Consider the following 20,214-nt stretch of genomic DNA (forward strand, 5'->3'; position numbering starts at 1 on the left):
CTTTTTGTCAGTGCATTATTTTAGTCTCAAACCTCTCATTTCAGCGTAATCACACCACTGTTGGTTTTGCTAATCGTTTTGATTGCAATACTACAAACCTACAGTATGCTGCAATTTGTGTGGCGTCGTTTCTTCTACATAGGGAAAACGTGTAGAAAACTTTCGGACCATATTAAACAAAATTACGGAGCCATAAGAGCTAAAGAGTTTCATAATGCTTTAGAACAACACTGTACTTGCAATAACTTTTCTAAATTTGTTTTTTTGTGTTTTTTAGCAAGTGGATGTATTTTTGGGGGATTGCACTGGGTTATTAGTAGTGAAGGAACTCATGTGGCAGCTCCGTTTGGGAGCAGAATCTGAACCAGGACTTAATGACTCTTTAAACTTGAAATGTGTGTTAAGATGGTTAAATTAGTTTAATTTCTTTAACATTTGACTGTATTATTATTTTAACTAATACCAGCCATTGATTGCTTTATTACTTGGGTGACTATTTCGATGGAGGTTATATTTTCTGCAGCTGTGGTTCTTGTGTACTAAGTAATGTTTACTCATGAGATGACGAAAGTCTGTTTATGCAACACGAGATTGATTGGTCAATGTCTTATGTTTATTCATCAGAAGATTGATTGGCCAATGAATTTACCATCACTTAGCGATTTTTGAAATTGATTGGTGGACTTAGTACTTGTACTACATGTTATAAGGCTGTCTTTACATTTACTTTATTTCTGTGGAAGTTCTTATATAATAATGGATGAAATCACTAAACTGCTGGTTCTCTGGATGCTTTCTCTCTCTTATGCATGCTGAAGTTTTTAGTTTGCATTTCTTATTTTCTTAAGTTGAAATTCGGTGTTCGTTGCATGTATTTGTTTGTGTGTGTGCGTCTGTGTGCGTGTGTCTGTTTATGTAGATATATATATATATATATATATATATAATGTGTGTATGTATTTGTATACATATACACACACATACATACACACACTCTTTTGTGTGTGTGTGTATATATATATATATATATATATATATATGTGTGTGTGTGTGTGTATTTATATCTATATACATTTATATATTTATATATATATATTTATATATATATTTATATATATATATATATATATTTATATATATTTATATATATATATTTATATATATATATATATATATATATAACAAAATGTGTGTGACCTATAACCTGTACAATTCAATTGAAAAACAAATCTGTTAGGGGAAAAAATATAAAAAATAAAAAACGTACAATAAGCTGTTTGCGCAAGTGGCACACCCTTAAACTAATACTTTGTTGAAGCACCTTTGATTTAATTGCAGCATTTTGTGTGTGTATAGCTAGATATCGATGCAGATGTATAGATATTTGCAAGGTTAAATTTAGTCTGTTTTATTCTTGTATCTGCACCTAAATGGTTTGTTAGAATGGCAGTAGGTTTGAGTATTAATTTAAGCTTTGTATATAAGCCTGAAAAAGGTTTTATGGCCATTGAGATCATTCTGCTGTGACCAACTATGAGAGTTTTAAAAGCTGACAAGTGTTTTCCTCCTCTCGCATGTTTTTAAAGTGCATCAAAAGTTATATAAAATGGTGAAAAAGTTGCTGTAGTGAACAGTTTGAACTTAAGTTTGCAGTTTTGATTTTTGAATTAAATTTTTTTTTATTTGCAGCTGACTTTGACACCAGCACAGCAGCAGCTGCTGCTACAGCAAGCACAAGCTCAACTGCTTGCAGCTGCTGTGCAGCACTCCGCCACTCAACATAATGCTGCTGGAGCTACCATTTCTGCCTCAGCAGCAACACCAGTGACACAGATTCCCTTGTCACAGCCCATCCAAATTGCACAGGTAAGGGATTCTATAGTGTACATTTTAGTAATGTGTGGTTTAGTAGGGTTAGTTTTTCCCAGCTGCACTCGTTTTATGGACTTACCTGCTACCTCTTCTGTATACTGTCTTCTTTGTAATTCTTCCCAACTATACCAACTTCTTTAGTTTGTTTATATGTCTTCATGTCCAGTGACACTTAGGCTGGGTCTGGTGCAGCCAGCAGTCTCACATTGGTGGATTCTTATTTTTTACTTGTAAGACTAATACTTTCAGGTTCTCAGTCACTCCAGCTCTTAAAACATTTTCAGGCTACCTAGCACTTCCTGATTCCCCACGTTACACAGCACCTGAGAAACCTTCTCTACATTGTGAAGTCTGGAGATGTGAATCATGGCCCCACACTGTTTTTGTTTAGTAGGAATTTCCTTTATTTGGCCACAGTATATCTTCTAACTCTACATTCAGGATCAGTCTGTTCATTTTTGGGGTACTTTTCTTGTCAAAGAAGATGCTTGTTAAATTATCATCCATTTTTCTGTTGCTTATTGTACATTTTGAAATGTGTGTGTAACTTTGCTTTCTCGCTTAGTTTCTGGCAGTTGGAGTGGAGGGTTAAAACTGTGATATGTAGTTCCCGAGTTACAGGGTTTAATTCTCTTGTCCCTAATTTGCCTTCTGTGTAACAGTTAGAAAGGCACTTAGCCAGATATTGCTCCCAGGTTGTCCTTGAAAAGGGACTGCGTCTCCATTGGACCTACCTGGCTAATAAGAGTGTTGTTCTTTTCTTCTGCCTGAGCCCTTCTTGCTATTGGCTTTAGGATGTAATTCGTTACTCTAGATAGAAACGAATACAGAACCATTATTTACAGTCTCTGCTGTTTTTTTTTTTTTTCTGTACAGCTCCTTTACCTACTGTGGATTGTTGCATGATGCTATTAGAAATGTCTGCAGTTCCTTTCTCTTATTGAGTTGATGTATGGTGTCTTGCTTTACATCACTAATAGCACTTTTTCAGTATTACAAAGGTAATTTTTTAGCATTTAACTTGAAACTCGTTTTTTTGGTCTGATCCTGTTTGGACAGTAACAAAAGGACTGGTCACGTTTGGCACCGAAATCACCAAACCGGCTGTTTAGAAAACATTTTTCCCAGGGAGGGAAATTATTTGGCCAGCAGACCAACCGACACACGCACCCAAGTACATCAAAGGATATGCCCTCCCCACACACTCCCTACTTGTGTATACCAACTCGAAGATTGCACTACAGTGGGGGAAAGGGTAAAATCCCTTGTGCTGGCCAAGTCATTTCCTTCCCTGGGAATAACGTTTGCTGATGTGAACGTTCAATGTTACTCCATTCAGTTATCAGTGATTTTGGTTTGATGAACAGCTGTTCGCTGTAATTAGACTTCAGCGAACTAATATAGACCCCAAGGCAGCAAATCTCACAAGTTCAAGCTCCTACCTTGTATAATTCCTGACCTACAGCTTTGACATATCAGTCTGTGAGCCTGAACTTTAAAAATACTTTTTGGATCAAGTGATTTTTATCTTCACTAACTGCTGTATTGAAATTGAGAAGATTTTTCTACATTGTTTTGATTCCATACTCTTGCTTTTCCCCTTCTCTTCCCCTTCCTGTTCCTCATCTCTTATAAGAAAATAAAAATTCTGTTGTAACTTCTCACTAGGGCTGGACATAGAAAAGGACCCAAAACTTGTTTTGTACTACTAAAAAAATGTGGGCACTTTATTCCCCTGAAAAAGGGCCACATGTAATCTTGGAGACTGGCGTATGTAAAAATGTGAGTTTTAGGGGGCCATCTCTGATGGGAGTGAAGTGGTTTTGAAAGGCCTATTGGCTTCTGTCTCTGCCAACAGACAAGACATCTGTGGATGTCTCCAGTAAAGTTTCCACCACGTACGTTTAACAACTCTGATGTGGTTGTAATAGCAGTTTTAAATGACCTGTCCCAAACTAAAACTCCCAGGGAAACTACTCCAAGACACAGTCCTTTATCTATGAAGATCTTTGCCAAGGTCCTTTTCATCTCCCTTAAGACTGTCCAGAGAAGAATGACTTTGTTCCAAGATGCTGGGCTTAGCAGCCTTTCTTCTGAAAATGAGCTGCCGAAATGTCTTTCTTTGAGGTCACCCTTTGCTTCTTTTAGGTTCTATGGGAGTCTTTCCTTTGTTGAATGGAAGCAGATATCTGCCATCTTGAAGACCTACCTGTCTTCTTTACAGTTGTTGTGTCTTTCGGCTTTTTCCCCGGTTAGGGGTCGCCACAGCGGAACTCCAGTCCGCTAATGATTGGCAGTAGATTTTTATGTGCCGAGTTGCTGGCCCTAACGCACAGCCTTCAACGAAGATACGCCCATTCACGCATGTCTACACACAGAAGACGTTCTAGTTGAGAATCTAACTTTTTTTTCTATGTTGAGAAGAGACCCTGCTGTCCCTTTCTGCTGTTATTTTTGTGGCCCCCGTTTTTGTGCTGATATTGTTGGAATTGACACCAGTCACTGTTTCTGTTCCTTTGGTGTCAGAAAATGATAGAGTTGATGCCCTTGAAATTAGTTGTTACTTTAGCTGAGGGCTTTATTTTGAACCATTTAGTGCCAACACTGACCTCAGTGGTCTTGTGACCACTGTTCATGTCAGTGGCTTTGACTTTTGATCATTTGGTCCCAACATCTAAGACTACTTCAGCTCAGGAATGGTTGGTACTGCTGCTGAACAACTCTGCCACTAGCTTGACTGCCCTGGTGTAGGGATCTTGGGTGGTTTGCACTTTGGGCCCAGATGTATCTGTTAACGTTTTGATGCAGGAGAGAACTTCAGTTCCCTGGTATTGTAGGTACAGGAGATATTGATTTTGCCCATGACAGTGGCAAGGATCTTTGAGAGTTATGTCGTGATTCCTAATGGATAAAGGATTTCTTGGTTCTGCATTGCACATATCTTGTGCATGTATTTTGGGTGCTTTTTTCCATTGAGAGTTTTGAGGATGATAAATCCAGTCCCCTCCAGGAAAAGGAAGTGCAAGATGAAGTAGCTTGACCTCCCCTTAGTCTTCCTCCCCAGATACAGATTTTGATGAATAGGCGGTTTTGCCCAAATCTCATCTTGAAGATATAACCTTTGTTGAGATTCTGAAGGTGATGAGGCCGAGGGATTCCTGGCCCATTTACCCCACCTCACTGGAGTGGAGAGAAGTCAGCAAGGAAAGTTGAGTAGTATTGCTGCAATTGAATACATTCTGAAGTCTTGGTGAGTACCTTCATGAGCTGGACCGTATTTCTCGCAAAATCTCACCAAGACAACACTGATATAGACTATTTTGTACAGCATATATGATGGACAGAAGTTAGTCAAAAATAAAAAGATGGGTGCACAAGACCCAGAATAAAACACAAGACCCAGAATAAAAAAGTGCCCAATCCTGATAGGCTCACTGGTGCCAGGACTGGAAAAAATGACAGAGTAGAATCCTCAAAATATGGAAAATTCCTATAATGGGTCTTGGCTAGGCCCAGGGGGAGGATCACCCCCTGTTGTAAAAGGAAGTAGCAGTCTACAAAAATCACAAAAAATTGATGGGCCAAAGAAGAGCCATGAAGACAACAGAGAGGACTGTTGAGGACAAGAAAGAAATTATGTATTATTACTATTATGCAAGAAGCCTAGATTGTCCATACACAAGGTGTACAAAACGATTGAGAGAAATTAGAGGAAAGAAAAATGCTTCCACAAGAAAAACTGTCAGAAGCATTTCATTAATACAACAGATTTGTGAAAAAACTTATATAGACCAAGAAAGTTTGATCTGTTTAGAAAAAAAAAAATCTGAGTGCAAAAAATATGCAAAACCTAAGTATAAAAAAAGAAATATAGACATTGTGTAATGTTTATGAAAGTTGAAAGCCAAATCAGCTCAAAAAAGGTAGCCCTAAAGATATTTGAAGAGAAATGCAGGCAAAGGAGTCTGGACATGGAAAGCTTTACAATACAAAAAGTAAGACAAAAAGGAAGAATAGACGAGAAGATTAGTAATGGGGAAGTTAAAGAAATAGAAACTAAGGTTATGGAGTACCTTCGACATGAAGGATTCAGTGTAGAAAATTTAACTCAAAGCACTACAGCAAGCTAGAGCAATAGACATCCAAATTAAGGAGAAACCAGTGGAACAGGAAGCAACTGTGTCTTTGCTATCTGAAGATATTTTGGAGTGTTCCACAGGAAACCAGTATAAATGTTGACTTGAAGCTGGACAGCAAGGAAAGGAACAGGAAATCATCGCAACTCGTTGATGCATCATCTGTTGAGGATCGATAGGCCAGTGAGTTCCTATATGACAGAGCAACGGATGACACAGGATGAAATTGAAGAGAATGTGCCACAGGATGATGCTATAGAACTCTCTATAGAATGTGCCACAGGAAATGGAGAACAAAAAATGTGCCCTTAGTTTAGAAGAAAATGAGCTAGGAGAATAGTTGCTTGATTGAGTAGAGATGGACATGTTAAGATCAGTGAAAGAAATAAACTGCAGAAAGTCAATTGTTTGTCTCTTTTGGCTTTTCCCGGTTAGGGGTCGCCACAGCGGAACTCCGGTCCGCTAATTATTGGCAGTAGAGTTTTACGTGCTGGCTTGCTACAGAAAGTCAATAAAACCCAAAAAATCAGAAGTCTGATAAAACAAATGAATACAGTAATTAGGACTGTCCTTGGAGATCCATGGGATATAACGTAAGTCAATACTGTGCAGCTAGTACTAAGGGGAAAGAAGGGGAGAAATTGAATACCATCAGGGAAGTAAACTATAAAACATTTAAGATGAGAAGCGTCACTGTTATGGGAATATAGAAGAGGGAACGATAGACGTGATAAAAGCAATGAGCAGTATTATAACTGATCAGGATCTGTCTTGCACTGTTGCAAATGAACTAAAAATGTCAGCACAGGCAGAAAAACTTTAGATATACAGATAAATATAAAGGAAAAGTACAAAATAAGCAATTTGATGACCCTAACAAGGTCTATAGAAAATTGGAAAACAAGGTAAAAGGAGTTGAAAGACCACCCCAAAAAGAAGAAATAGATACATTTTGGAGAAATATCTATAAAGATCCTGTGGAACATAAAGGTGCTAAATGTATAGAATAAGTAAGAGAAAGAATAGTTCAAAGGTACATGATATGAAATGGGATGAAATAACAGCCAGAGAGACTGAGATCAAGTTAAGAAAAGCCTGCAATTGGAGAACCCCAGGCCCGGATGCATTACCTAACTTCTAAAAGTATTAACATCTATTTGCAAGAAGATTAAGCCATGAGTAAGAAGTATTTATATGCGCATCCCTAAGAGACACCAAGCCGATTAACAGGAAAAACAATGCTCCTACATAAGGGTGAACTTGCAAGTTATCCTAAGAATTATAGACCAGAAACTTGCTTTCTGATGAGATGTCAATTATACACCAGAATTGATGCCGACAAGAGTTTATAGTCATTTAGAAGAAAGTTCAATCCTGACAATAGAGCAAAAGGGTAATCAAAGAAAGTCATAATGGAGAACTGTAAAAAGGGGAAGAATCCAAAGCATGGCATGGATTGACTACAAAAAAGCATTTGATAGTATCCCACATTCATGGATAAGAGTGCTTAAATGTATAAGATACATAGATAAGTTACATTACAGTGACCATGAAACAGTGGCAGACCACTTTGCAATTAAGCCATGATAAAGGGCAAATTATCATTCCAGGGATAAAAATTCAAAGGGAGTTATTCCAGGGTGACTTGCTGGCACCGCTGGTATTCTGTCTTGCCATTAACCCTTTAAGATGTCTACTTAACAGATTAGGCTGTGGCTATAATTTGGCTCCTAGAGAACAACAAAGTGTAAAGACCTCTAAACCTTTGTTTATTTAAAACTGTGCAACTCAGATGAGGAACTGAAAGCACAACTGCAAGTAGTCAAAACTTTTTCAGATATAAGAATGTCATTTGGTCTTCATAAATGTGCAAAAGCAACCTTTAAAGCAGGAAAACTACAGCACCAAGAAAACATCAATTTGGAACAAGAATATGATGTAAAAGAACCTGAGCAAGAGGCAGTGTATAAATATTTGGGAACTGAAGGATCAACAATAAAAACATGAAATTCAAATAAAACTTAGTAAGGAATATTTTAGAATACCTAAATTAATCCTGAAACAGCGTTGACATCTAGGAACAAAATTCAAGCTATAAATCAATTTGCTCGTCCTGTCCTATCTTACAGTTTTGGAGTGATTGACTTCCCCAAAACGTGTTTGGTAGATTAGACAGGAAAACAAGGATGCTTCATGCTCACCAAATGATGTATAAAAATCGGTGCATACCAAGATTATATATTCCCCGTTCTGAAAGAGGTATGGGCCTCCTTGAAATTGATTATATGTATAGTTCTGCAAGTGTGGGGACTGCACACATATGCTGACCTCCCAAGACCCAAAAGTAGTGAAAGTTTTGAAACATGAGAATAAATCTAAGATGACTTTCCTGCTTAGTCTAGCAGAAGCATGTCTGCATTGAGCAGGAATGGAAATCAAACCAGAAATAGATAAAAATCGGGCAGCAACTGAAGGCGCCAAAAAAACAAAAAGAATATAAGGTGAACAATCAGATGACAAAGCAAGAAATGTGGAAAATGCATGAATATAGTTGCAAGTATAGAAAACTTCTGGAAGAACCTCATTGATCAGGATCAAATGCAGGAATGGTTAAAGAGAGGCAAATTTAAACCAAGAGATGAAATGTTAATATTGGCAGTCCAAGATAATGGGCTTACGTACACATTTGTTTACAAAGTCCATTGAACATGTGGGAGAAACAGACAAATGTAGGTGTTGGAAATAGTCTTACACCTTGTTGCTGGGTGTGACATACTAATGGCAGAAGGATTGTATAATGAAAGATACAATAATATGGCAAGACTGTTGCACTGGGGATTGTGCAAACATTATGGTATTGAAGTGTCTGAAAAGCACTGGAAACATGAACCACAAAGAATCCTAGGAAAAGTCTACATCACATGGGTTCACCCATTACCAACAGTTCAAAAGATAGATGCAAGTAAACCAGATATAGTGGTTCAAAGATAAAAGTAACACCGATCATTAAAATTGCTACACCCAGGGACTACACTGTCTTGCATACAGAGAGAGAGAGACGGTCATACAATATAAAGATTTGCAAGCAGAAATGAGAGCAATGTGGAAGAAAGATACCCAGACAGTTTGAATAGAAGTAGTAGGAGCAATGGGACTTGTAAAACAAAATCTAGAATCGTGTTTAGATTTGTTACCAGTACATGTAACTCTGTATGAATTGCAGGAGTCATTACTAGGCACATTATAAGTGCTACAAAGAACACTTTTGGTTGACATCAAAGATTGAAACAGTACTAATTTCATGAACTTTAATCATACTTTGACTTGGGAATGGGGTCCATTCGTGTCATGGTGTCAGCAACCCAAAAGATTTGGAGAAATTAAAAAGGGGGAATTTTTTCAAAAGGCCTACAAGTCCTTTACCCTAGCATCCTGGGTGTGCCACACCCCAACACAACTGGACACTATGGTATTCAACAAAGTTCGAAAGCAGCTTGACATTATTGAACCTGTTCCCATGAAGCCTGAGTGCTGCGTGTCCTCAAGTATAGATAGCACTGTAAGGGCCCTCTTCTAGGCTTCATAATTTCCATTGCCATCAATAAGGATGACTCCGAGGATGCGCAAGCTGTCTGTCCCCTGAACGGAGAATCTGATGGATAGATTAGAGAAGCACCTTGTATGCATTAAGTCCATTTTCTGTCAGAGCAATAAACTGTAATGGTGCATACGATCGGATTTTATTGAAAACTGGCATAGAAAGCCTTGTAAACTGTATAAAGAGTTGCCTGCTGATCTAAGAACTCCAGTACCAAGTAGCAACCATTTCGTCTGTGTTGTCTCACCATGTGGCTGATTCAGAATTCTGCAAATGATGCAGCTGTAGCAGTGGGCTTCAGGCCTTGCTATGAAGACAGACTGGGCTTCACCTAATAGATGTGTACAATTTAAGGTGGCATTTCAGTGCCCTTTCCTTCAGGCAAAATGTAAAGAAAATTCTGTAGCATTGTGACCATGATGGCAAGATGCTCTCGACTGCTTTGGTTAACTTTTCTGTTCCACAGAGGTCCTTTCAAAGCTGACAGGAAGGAGCCAAAAACTTTTGTGGTTTCATAGAACTCTCTAGCCCCAGGGTAGATAATTCCAATCAGGATGCCGCCCCAGATACAGAGGCTGTCTGATCCGTCAGGGCTATAGAGGATTCTTTGCTGGATCCTGGCATTGAGTCCTGAGCAGTTGCCTGGCTGTCCCACTTTGGGGCAGTCTTGGGGGGGGGGGGGCTTTCCCTCCACTTCAGCATGTGGTTGGCAATCACATCAGACAGGTAGATAAGTATTTCAGAGGTTTATTTCATTTTTAGAAATGCCCAAGAAACCTGCCGTATCATCCACCAGCAGTGCCACCCCATCAACAAAGGGCAGCCAATAAAGGAGGTTCAGTTTTTCCTCCAAAAAAGACCATCGCACCAGATCACATCCAAATTCTATTCTAGGTTGTCCTTGGTGCCCAAAAAGACACCGGACCCAAGACATATTCACAACCTAAGTTGACTGAATCAATAAGTGAAGGAGGAGGAGTTCCTGTTAATGATGCCGCAGTACATCTTGCCATGTCTGCAGATGGGCCATTAGATGACCTCTTTGGGCCTGTAAGACACATCTCCACATCAAAATAAAGCCTCAGGGAAGCTCATGACCTTTCTGGTGAGAGTCGCTGTCCCAGTTCAGGGCCCTATCATTTAGTCAGACCTCCAGGTGTTCACCAAATGCATGGCTACAGCTGTAGCTCTCATCTGTCTAGTAGGAGTGAAAATTTTCCTTTATCTAGACAACTGGCTTCCCCATCTGTGAAGTTGCTGATGAGGTCAAGACTATGCTTAATCCGTCTCTGCCCTTGGGTATTAGTCAACTTTTAAGTCTGTTAACCCAGACTCAGTACATTCTTTCATTGGCTACCAGTTGGGCAGATTAGCTCAGGGATCAGGATTGCCCCAGAAAGAGTTCTGCCAATAGCCAAGGAAGTTTCAAACTTCATTCACTCTTAACACCCCAAGTTTTTCCATTATTAAGAATTCTCTGGCTCAAAGCCTTGTGCTAAATCGCATATGAGAATCCTAAATTGGACAACTCAGTACAATGGGGCCAAACTTTTCAACCATGTTAAACAGGATCAGATTTTCCAGGTATGACTAAACAGACTGTTATGGTGGACAATTCTTCAAAATCTTATGGTAGTAGTCCCGTTGTTCATGAATCCCCAGCAGCCATTGTTACAATGGATGTATCCATTCTGGTTTGTGGGGGGGGGTGGATTTTTGAAAGATGATGTCTACAGCTGTAGAGCAAATGAAGTAAACTACTTCAGATTAAGAAATTATGTACTTGCCATAACGTTCCATCTGAGTAGTTCTGCTTCATTTCTCTTCAACCGTTTCCCCTACCCCCCCAACCTTATCCTTTGGGATATGACATGTCCTTTGTACCGGACAGTTATTGCTGGTATCTTTGTTTCTGTCAGGGCTAAAGTTCTTTTGTAATGTTTGTGTTGGAGGATAAGGTGTTATTTGGTCGGGTATCTGATACCTGTTAGGCAGCAAATTGATCTGAAGGGAGACTGGGCATTTTGGGTAAGGGGAGGAGCATGGAGCCGGAGCTAGAAAATGCGGCCATGTCAGATCCAGTATGGATCTGAGGACCCACAGGTTGAAGACAAATGAAGTAGAACTACTCAGATGGAACGTTATGGTGAGTGCATAACTTCTTTTTCCAACTTAACTAAAAAGAATGCAAGAACAAGTCAGGACAAATGCATGGCTGTTTAAATAAAAAAAAAAAAAAAAAAAAAAAAAAAAAGAGGCAGTGTAGCTGAATGATTGAAATGAGGGGAAAGCATGTGAGGACATTTGAAACTATAATCCAAAATACTGCGTTGTGGATACTAACATTAGTTAAAAAAACAACAGTGGTAGCTAGAAAAAAGTGACAAGTGCTATGAAAAGTATAAACTGTATTTTGGAACTTGTTTTATAGTTTGTTTACTAAATTTGAAACTGCATGCAAAGGGAGAAAGTGGGAATAAACGATTGTTGGTTAGAAATGCCATTCCATAGAAGGTTAAGAACGATGCAAGTCTGCAGCTTTTATAAAAGAAAGAAATCTGTATGCTTATATGAGGAACATTCCACTGCTTAGTTTCAGAACCGAGTATACATCCTTTACGTACAATGGTGGGAATGGGTAGACAGTGGTCACAGGGCTGCGGTTTTTGTTAGTGTGGTTGTCCAAACCACAAAACTATACATTATATTGGGAATAACTCTTTATTGTTTATTACTATATGAAAGTTTAGAACTGCTAGCTAAATTTATTTAATATTTGTTTACCAGTAAAGTCCAAGTGGGACAGAGCCCATTTTCAGCGTAGGCCCAGGGAGAAACGCTCCAGACAAAATTGGAAAAGATATTAAACCAAAATAGCATGAAGCAAGATACTTACTGAGTGGTACTGAGTTACATCCAGTCTGAATGGAAAAAAAGGCATAATCATAACTGAAGACTGAGTTTTCAGAGGGAGAGGTTTGGGTGGAAATGTGGTTTGATTGATGTCAACTATGACATAGGAGGAGGGAGGAAAGATATAAATTAAATGTTTACTCTAGACAGTTAAATAAGGCTGACCTAAAATTTGCTTTAGTCCTTCTTGATTGAAAGAAGCATCAGCACAAGAATGTATTAGACTAGTCTAAACAGAGAAGTAAATAGAAAGATGAACAACAAAGATGGACAGTGAATCAGTTTAGAGAGGGAGGACAATACAAAAAGAGCAGTGGTAGCAGTAAGAGCTGTAGGACAGCGACAGGAAGAGAAAGAATAAAGAGGATGGATGTCTTTATTTTGGTGCTAAATGCCGTTTGCCTTGAATACACACTAGCTGTAGTTTTGAATGCAGCTGGAGACAAAAGAGAAGTGGACGTTTTTATCAGAAATTATTTTTTTTTCCCATATAAACATGTGGCAATTTTTATACAATCTGCTTACATGGTGTCTCCTAATGTGTCAGCAGTTGTCCACTTTGCTGTTTTATCACCCTTCTTTAATGCATTATGTAAAGACGATGAAACTCAAGGCTGATGCAATATAGTTTGTTTGAATCAAGTCTCTCCATTTTCACACATTCTTTTCTAACATTATTTCTCTGAGTAGCTACTTGCATCATCTGTTGATGATCTTCGTGTTTCACTGTTGCAATCATTACATTGGGTTATCTGCCTGCAGGTAGCCCTCAGCCGGCCTGAATATCAAAGTTTTGGATTCTTGTCAGATGCTGTCTCTTCTTCCTTGACGGCAGGTTGTCAGGGGTATAAAACATGCAGCCGACGCCATTCCATCAGTCTTACTTGCCGTGTGGTGCCCAAAGCAAAAGCAGTTCGCAAGTGCCAGTCGGCCGACTCCTGAAATTTTAATTTTCGAGTTTCAGAACCAAAGTCTTAAAACAAAAAAAAAAAAAAAAAAAAAAGGCAGCTAAGTACCCAGTTGGGGATCCTTTTTCTTGCTCTTAACCGATGTCAGGAAAAGTTAACAATTGTATTACCTGTGGAAAGCAAATACCTCATAAAGATTTTCATTCATACGGCATTCCTTCCTTACTCCCTCGCTGTAGGTTTTGAGCCTTAATCAACCACAAACTATTAGTTGTCTGTTTATTTTTGCAGCAAATTATTTTGGTACTCTGTTTAACTATCCAGAAATGGCCTAGGTAAGCCATCCGACTACCGACATTACAAAAAAAGTAAAGATAAAGACAGACCACATAGGTCCAAAGCTACCGACGATTCTGTTAAGCTAGTCGCCAGTACTCAGGCACTTTTGCAGCCCCTGATAACCCGCTACTTCAGATTCGCAGGCCTCTCCAGAGAACCATTCGGAGTCTGCCGCGAGATGTTGCATTAACTATGTAACCTGCGGATGCCTCTACCTTGGATGGGTCTGGAGCCGCTGTGCAGGCACCAGCTTCTGAGGGTGTATTCAGGCCTACTGACTTGAATTTCAAACTGATGCCATCTTCTTCAAGACCTAAAACTCGACCCACGTCTAGAAAACCGACATCCAAACCGCATGGTCTGGCCCATATGCCTAAAAAAAGAATGGCTGAAGATTTTATTACTTTAATTAGGGGAAGCCTGCCTTCACCCTCTGAGACCTAGAACTGATTTTCCTTCGGATCAGGATTCTGAAATTTGTTTCTTCTGATTACCAGGATTTGCCGTAATCCATCTGAGGATTCTGATGCAGAGGACTCCATTCCCTCTGCTTCCCCTCCAGAAGATTTTTCTTTTGCTGAAACCTTGTACACTCTTAGCGAGCATTTCCGCTGGGAAAGACAGGATTATTCTGACTCCCAAATGAGGCTTAGGGAATAATTACTCCTCCCTCAACACAGGCCTTTAGCTATCCCTCCTGTCCTGGACATTTGTAGATGATGCCTTCTTGGAATCTAACCTGGCCCCAGACACTTTACCTCCAGCTCCCAGGAAACCTGATAGGTATTGTAGAGTACCTGACTCTCACATTCCTCTTCAAGAATCCTACTGCGGACCCAGAGACCATTTACCAAGGACCTAAAGGCATTAAGGCTACTACTGCCAAAAATCCTACCCCCTCTGATAGAGATTCCAGGGCCTTGGACAGATGGGATAAGAAGGTATACACTTCTGCTACTTTGGCCATTAGGGCCTTAAACTGCCAGTTTCATATGTTAAAGTATCAGCAGCATATTATGGGATTACTTAAACAAAAAATTACGTTGATTCCTGACTGTGCTGAAAATAAAGAATTACAGGATTTAATGCAGTCTGCTGAACAAGTTGGTAAACCTACTTTGCAATGTGGTTTTCACTCTTTAGAAGCATCTTGCAGGGCTGCTGTCACTGGGTCTGTACTTAGAAGGCATGATTAGCTTAAGGAGCAAAATTTGCCAGATCATGTTAAAGCTAAATTAGTGCATGCTCCCTTAAACAAAGACCGCCTGCTTGGCAACAAAGCTGAAGAAATCCTTAAAAAAAGGAAGAAAAAGCTAAATCATTGCAAGCTGTTAAAGATTTCCTGCAAGTACAGCCTCCCAGACTTAGTAGGCATTGACCTAAGAATTGGTCCTTTCCGTTCTCTTCCAGGCCTTCTCAGTCCAAACCCAGGAACAGCAGACCACCTAGGCTGCAACCTCAAGGTACTCACAAGTCTATCAGTGGGGGGCTCCCACTTCCAAAGCTGTAAGTAGTAAGACAACACCCTATGGAAAAATCTAACAATGACTTAACCTTAAACCTTCCAAGCCCTGCTCAAATGTCTGCTCCCTTAGGGGGGAAAGATTGCTCTGCATGCAAAAAACTGGGTGCTCATTACCCAGGATAAATGGGTTTTAAATATAGTTTTCCAAGGATACAGATTCCACTTCCACACCTTACCATCCCGAAACGGTTGGCCAGACCTACCCCCAAATCAGTGGGCAGAGGCTCAACAGCAGGTGTTCTCTCTTCTAAGTATCAGGGCTATTCAACCTGTCCCAGCAGAAGAAAGGGGACAAGGTTTTTACTGTACTTTTCCTGGTACCCAGAAAAGACAGCTCCTGATGTCCTATCCTGGACCTCTCTATTCTAAACACCTTTTTTGTAATTCCAAAATTCAAAATGCTAACACTTAAACAGCTGCTTCCTATGCTAGGCAAATATGCCTTGTTGGCAACCTTAGGCTAAAGGAAGCTTACCTACACATTCCAATAAGAGAATCTTGCAGGAAATATCTACGCTTCAGAGCAGCTCCATGCACTTCCCTTTGGCTTATCTGCTGCGCCCAGGGTATTTGCAAAGTGTCTAGCTCCAGTCTTTGCATTTTGCAGGCAAAGAAATATTCAGATATGCCCATACCTGGACGATTGATTCAGGCAGAAAGCCAGGACATGCTGCTAAAACATCTGGCATTTGTAAAGAAACTTCTAACCTCACTGGGGTACACCTTAAATGAAAAAAAATCTCATCTAGTGCCCTGTCAACAAATTGTATTCCTGGGAGCAAGCTTGAACACAACTTCCCAGATGGCTTACCTCACGCCAGAGAAACAAGTTTGACAGCCTACTTCAAACTACTGGCCACAAAGACCCAGCTCTCTGAAAGGAAAATCCTGCAAGCCTTGGGGTTCATGACCTCTTGCATTCTACTAATTCCATATGCAAGACTGCATATGAGGAAACTGCAGTGATATCTAAAAAGCCTATGGTGTCAACATTCTCAGGACCTGGAATCAATGATTCCTATCATTCCTTGTATAAAGACAGAGTTCCTTTGGTGGGCAGAGGCCTGCTACCACAACAAGGGGCTCACATTCACTCTACCCCCTGCCGTCCAAACCCTAACAGCAGACTCATCAGACTATGCATGGGGGGCTCACTTGGCAGGGCAGTGCATTCAGGGCAAATGGAACTAGAGTCAAATGCATCTGCATATCAATCAAAAAGAAATTTTAGCTGTACAGAATTCCCTGAAAGCCTTCAAGGACAATTATTGGTAAAGACAGACAACACCACTGTTACGTGGTTCATAAACAAGCAGGGGGATACCCACTCATACCCTCTCTGCAGACTAGCCATGGCTCTGTGGAACACAGCCTTGAGCTGCCAAGTGCACCTACAAGCTCAATTCCTGCCAGGCAAGCTAAATTCACTGGCAGACGACCTAAGCAGAAATCTCATGGACCCACACAAGTGGAAACTGGAACCAAAGATATTCGACCTTTTGAGAAACAAATGAAATCCAGAGATAGACCTGTTTGCCTCCGATCAGAACTACCAATTGGACAAATTCTGCTCAAGGCCTTCCCACAGTCAAGCTTGGAAAGTGGATGCGATGCCCTGTCCTTCACCTGGGAAAGCCTCTCAGTTTGACTTTCCTCCTTTGCCTTTCCTCTCGAAAGTTCTGCTGAACATCAAACTGGACAAACCAAGGACAATTACGGATTGCATCAGACTGGCCACACCAGAACTGGTGCCCCCTCTTGTGCAGTATGTCACTGCTGGAATCATGACACCTGCCTCAGGCCCTTTCCCTGCTGTCTCAGCAGGAGGGCCAGATTCTGCACCCTCCGCTTCAAACCCTGAACCGTACAGCCTGGCTAAATCCTTGAGCTCTCCAATAGCATTCCTCAGTAAGCAGGTGCTGGATGTCATTCTGGAGGCAAGGGGGCCTAGTACTAGAAAATCCTATGCTGAAAAGTGGAAAAGATACTGCTCCTGGAGCCAGACTCGGGATGGGCACAACGGTGCCCAGCTTATCGCATATTCTTCAGTACTTAACAGAGATGCTCCACAAGGGCCTTTCCTTCTCGTCGATTAAAATTCATGCCTCTGCCATTTCAGCACATTATAATACTGAACCCACCCCTCTTCTCTCACCCCCTGCTAAAGCCATTCCTCAGAGGGGCCAAAAATTTAAGACCACCCAGGAGAGCCCCTACTCCAGCCTGGGACCTTAACTTTGTATTGGAAAAACTCACTCTGCCTCCTTTTGAGCCAGCTGCCACTGCAGAGTTGAAATTCCTTTCTTGGAAATCAGCCTTCCTTCTAGCCATCACTTCAGCAAGAAGTGTCTGAAGTACTGGTCCTCGTGGCAGTGGAGCCCTTCATCATCTTCCATGCAGACAGGGTGTCCTTCAAGACCAATCCTTGTTTTATGCCCAAGGTGGTGTCTAGTGTGGCACTTAATCAGTCCATTTATTTGCCTACTTTTTTCCCCGAATCCACAAAACAATGGAGAATGAATACTGCACTCTTTGGACGTGCACAGACAACTTAGATTTTATTTGGACAGGACTATGCCTCTCAGAAAATCTGAACAGTTACAAGTTTGCTTTGCTGCAGGGGCAGAGGGGAAGGCCATTTCAAAGCAAACCATTTCTAAGTGGCTAGCCCCATTGCATTCATTTCTGCTATAAGCACCATGGAAAACCTACCCCACAGGGGATAAGATTACATTCCACCAGGGCTGCATCTACCTCTACAGCCTTTCTCAGAGGTGTCCCTACCAGGGACATCCTAGAAGCTGCTACCTGGAGCTCTGTACATACCTGCACCATGCATTTACCACATGCATATTTTTTCCAAATCCAGAGCTGGTTTTGCCACTGCAGTCTTGCAGGGATTAATAGCTGATCCTTATGCTCTCTAACTTCCTCCTCCCTTTTTTAGCTTTGGGAATCAACCCAAATGCAATGACTGCAACAGTGAAACACGAAGAATATAGTACAGTTGTGTACACTTACCATAAATCTAGAAGTAAGAGTGTATTCACTGTTGCAGTCCTGGTTACCCTCCCTCCAGCCCCCTGACTTCTCTTGGCTATATTTTTTCTTACTTTTTAGTGTATTTCAGCTTTCTGGTGTATTGCTTTTTTTGGAGGTGTAACCTAACATATAATTGCTTTCCATTATGGGGGCACCTGACATCTGGGGCAAGAAAAACTGATGTGATGGCATCTGCAGCATGTTTTATACCCCTGACGTCATGGAAGAAGAGATGGCATCTGACGCAGGAGTCCAAGACAATCATATTCAGGCTGGCTGAGGGCTACCTGCAGGCAGATAACCCAAATGTAATGACTGCAACAGTGAAATGCACTCAAGCATCTACATTTATGGTAAGTGTACACAAATGTACTTTCCCTGGCCCTCCCATCCCTTACTTCAGGCTTCCATCTCATTTTCTTTTTATTACTATTTTTAATCCCCATTGTGTTCTATTTCTGCTTCTCTTTACTTTTTTTTTTGTCCCATCTGGCCTGTTTTTGACTGAATCCTTTTCCTTCCTTTTTATCTCTTTTCTCCTCATCCTCTGACATTCTTCCATTTTCTTGTTGCAGTTTTTTTTTCCTTACTGACATCCTTGTTTCCATTAGCTGTCTTCATCCTTTGCTCATTCCTGATAAACCAACAGTAAAAAAATTATTTGATAATCCCACTGCCTCTGAGGAAAGAGACCTCATAAGCGGTGCTTATTTTCTTTAAACTTTTCACAGTGCCAAAATGCGTGCCTAAGGTCCCCTTTTTCTTCCTGTGACCTTTCTCCATCCCTGTGAAGATCTTTACTAGTTTAACAGTTGTGTAAAAATTTTTATGTAGGCACTGCCAGGCAAATGTTCTGAATCTCTGTGCTTTTGTAATGCATCACAGCATACCTGTCCTGCTATTCCATTTTCCTTGTGATATATCCTCTAGTATTTCCTTTTCTCATTTCACATTTCTTTCTATTCTCTTCAAAACAGAAGTGGATTTCAACTCCAAATCGAAGTAGTTATGAAAACAGAAGAGATTAAAGAGCGAGTCTTTTTGTATGTAGTTCAAAGAGTAGTTACTGAGGAGAAAGACATTTATATGCAAGACCTCATAAAGTAGAAGAGTGAAATTCAGCAACCATTAAAAAACGCAAGACAAGGATAGGGCAAGGAATGCCATTGTGGAAAAAGTGTTGCAAAGTTAATTGGGAAAAGATGGTTGCAAAGAAATAGAAAAGTATATACAAGTTGAAAATGCATGTATGGTTTACATGTACAGATGTGGAATGTAAATCAACTGGTGGATTTAAAAAAAAAAAAAAAAAAAAAAGAGATTTTAACTTGAGTTCTACATGGCATAGTTTATTTTTGTATGAGGAACTGACTGCGGCTGTGACATACTGTAGAGTAACAGAGAATGAGCATGTACACTTTTAAAGTAATTTAGGAAAGTGGCATTTGACATGGTATGTTTCTAGTGGAATTGGAAAATTTTGTTTTGCTTTTTTATGACTGAAGAAAAGAACATGCTGTTATAGGGTTATAAGCAGTCTTATAGTAGCATAAAACAAAATGGACTGTGGCTAAAAAATAAGGTGAAACTGAGTAACGAAGACAAGTAGTTTAGCACTTTCGTCCTTTATTAGTAACTGGACAGCTGAGAGTCAACCCACTGTATTTATAAGCATAGTAATTCAATAATGTGAGAAATGTAAAAAAAATAATTGGACATAGCAACCAATCATAGTGATAAAACAGTCATAGAAGGTGTGGTTATGGAAACCACAGTAGAGCACACCTAATATTTAAATATATACATGGGTTTATCTTCAAATTGCCGACAGCCACAAAACAGAATTTAATAAAAAAAAGAAAAAAAATGAAAAACCCCCTA

At 40.1% G+C, this 20,214-nt stretch overlaps 1 protein-coding gene across 1 annotated transcript in view; it reads left to right on the forward strand.

Annotated features, from left to right (window-relative positions):
• POU2F1 (POU class 2 homeobox 1) overlaps positions 1–20,214 on the forward strand; it is a 1,264,626-nt gene that overhangs the window by 261,085 nt on the left and 983,327 nt on the right. Inside the window, exon 5 of the mRNA XM_044073100.1 lies at positions 1,690–1,866. Coding sequence (XP_043929035.1) covers positions 1,690–1,866 — 177 coding nt within the window. The remainder of the gene's footprint in view (positions 1–1,689; positions 1,867–20,214) is intronic.

This window comes from Protopterus annectens, chromosome 5.part1 (assembly GCF_019279795.1).
Source record: "Protopterus annectens isolate FY-2018-M chromosome 5.part1, PAN1.0, whole genome shotgun sequence".
Taxonomy (NCBI): Eukaryota; Metazoa; Chordata; order Ceratodontiformes; family Protopteridae; genus Protopterus; species Protopterus annectens.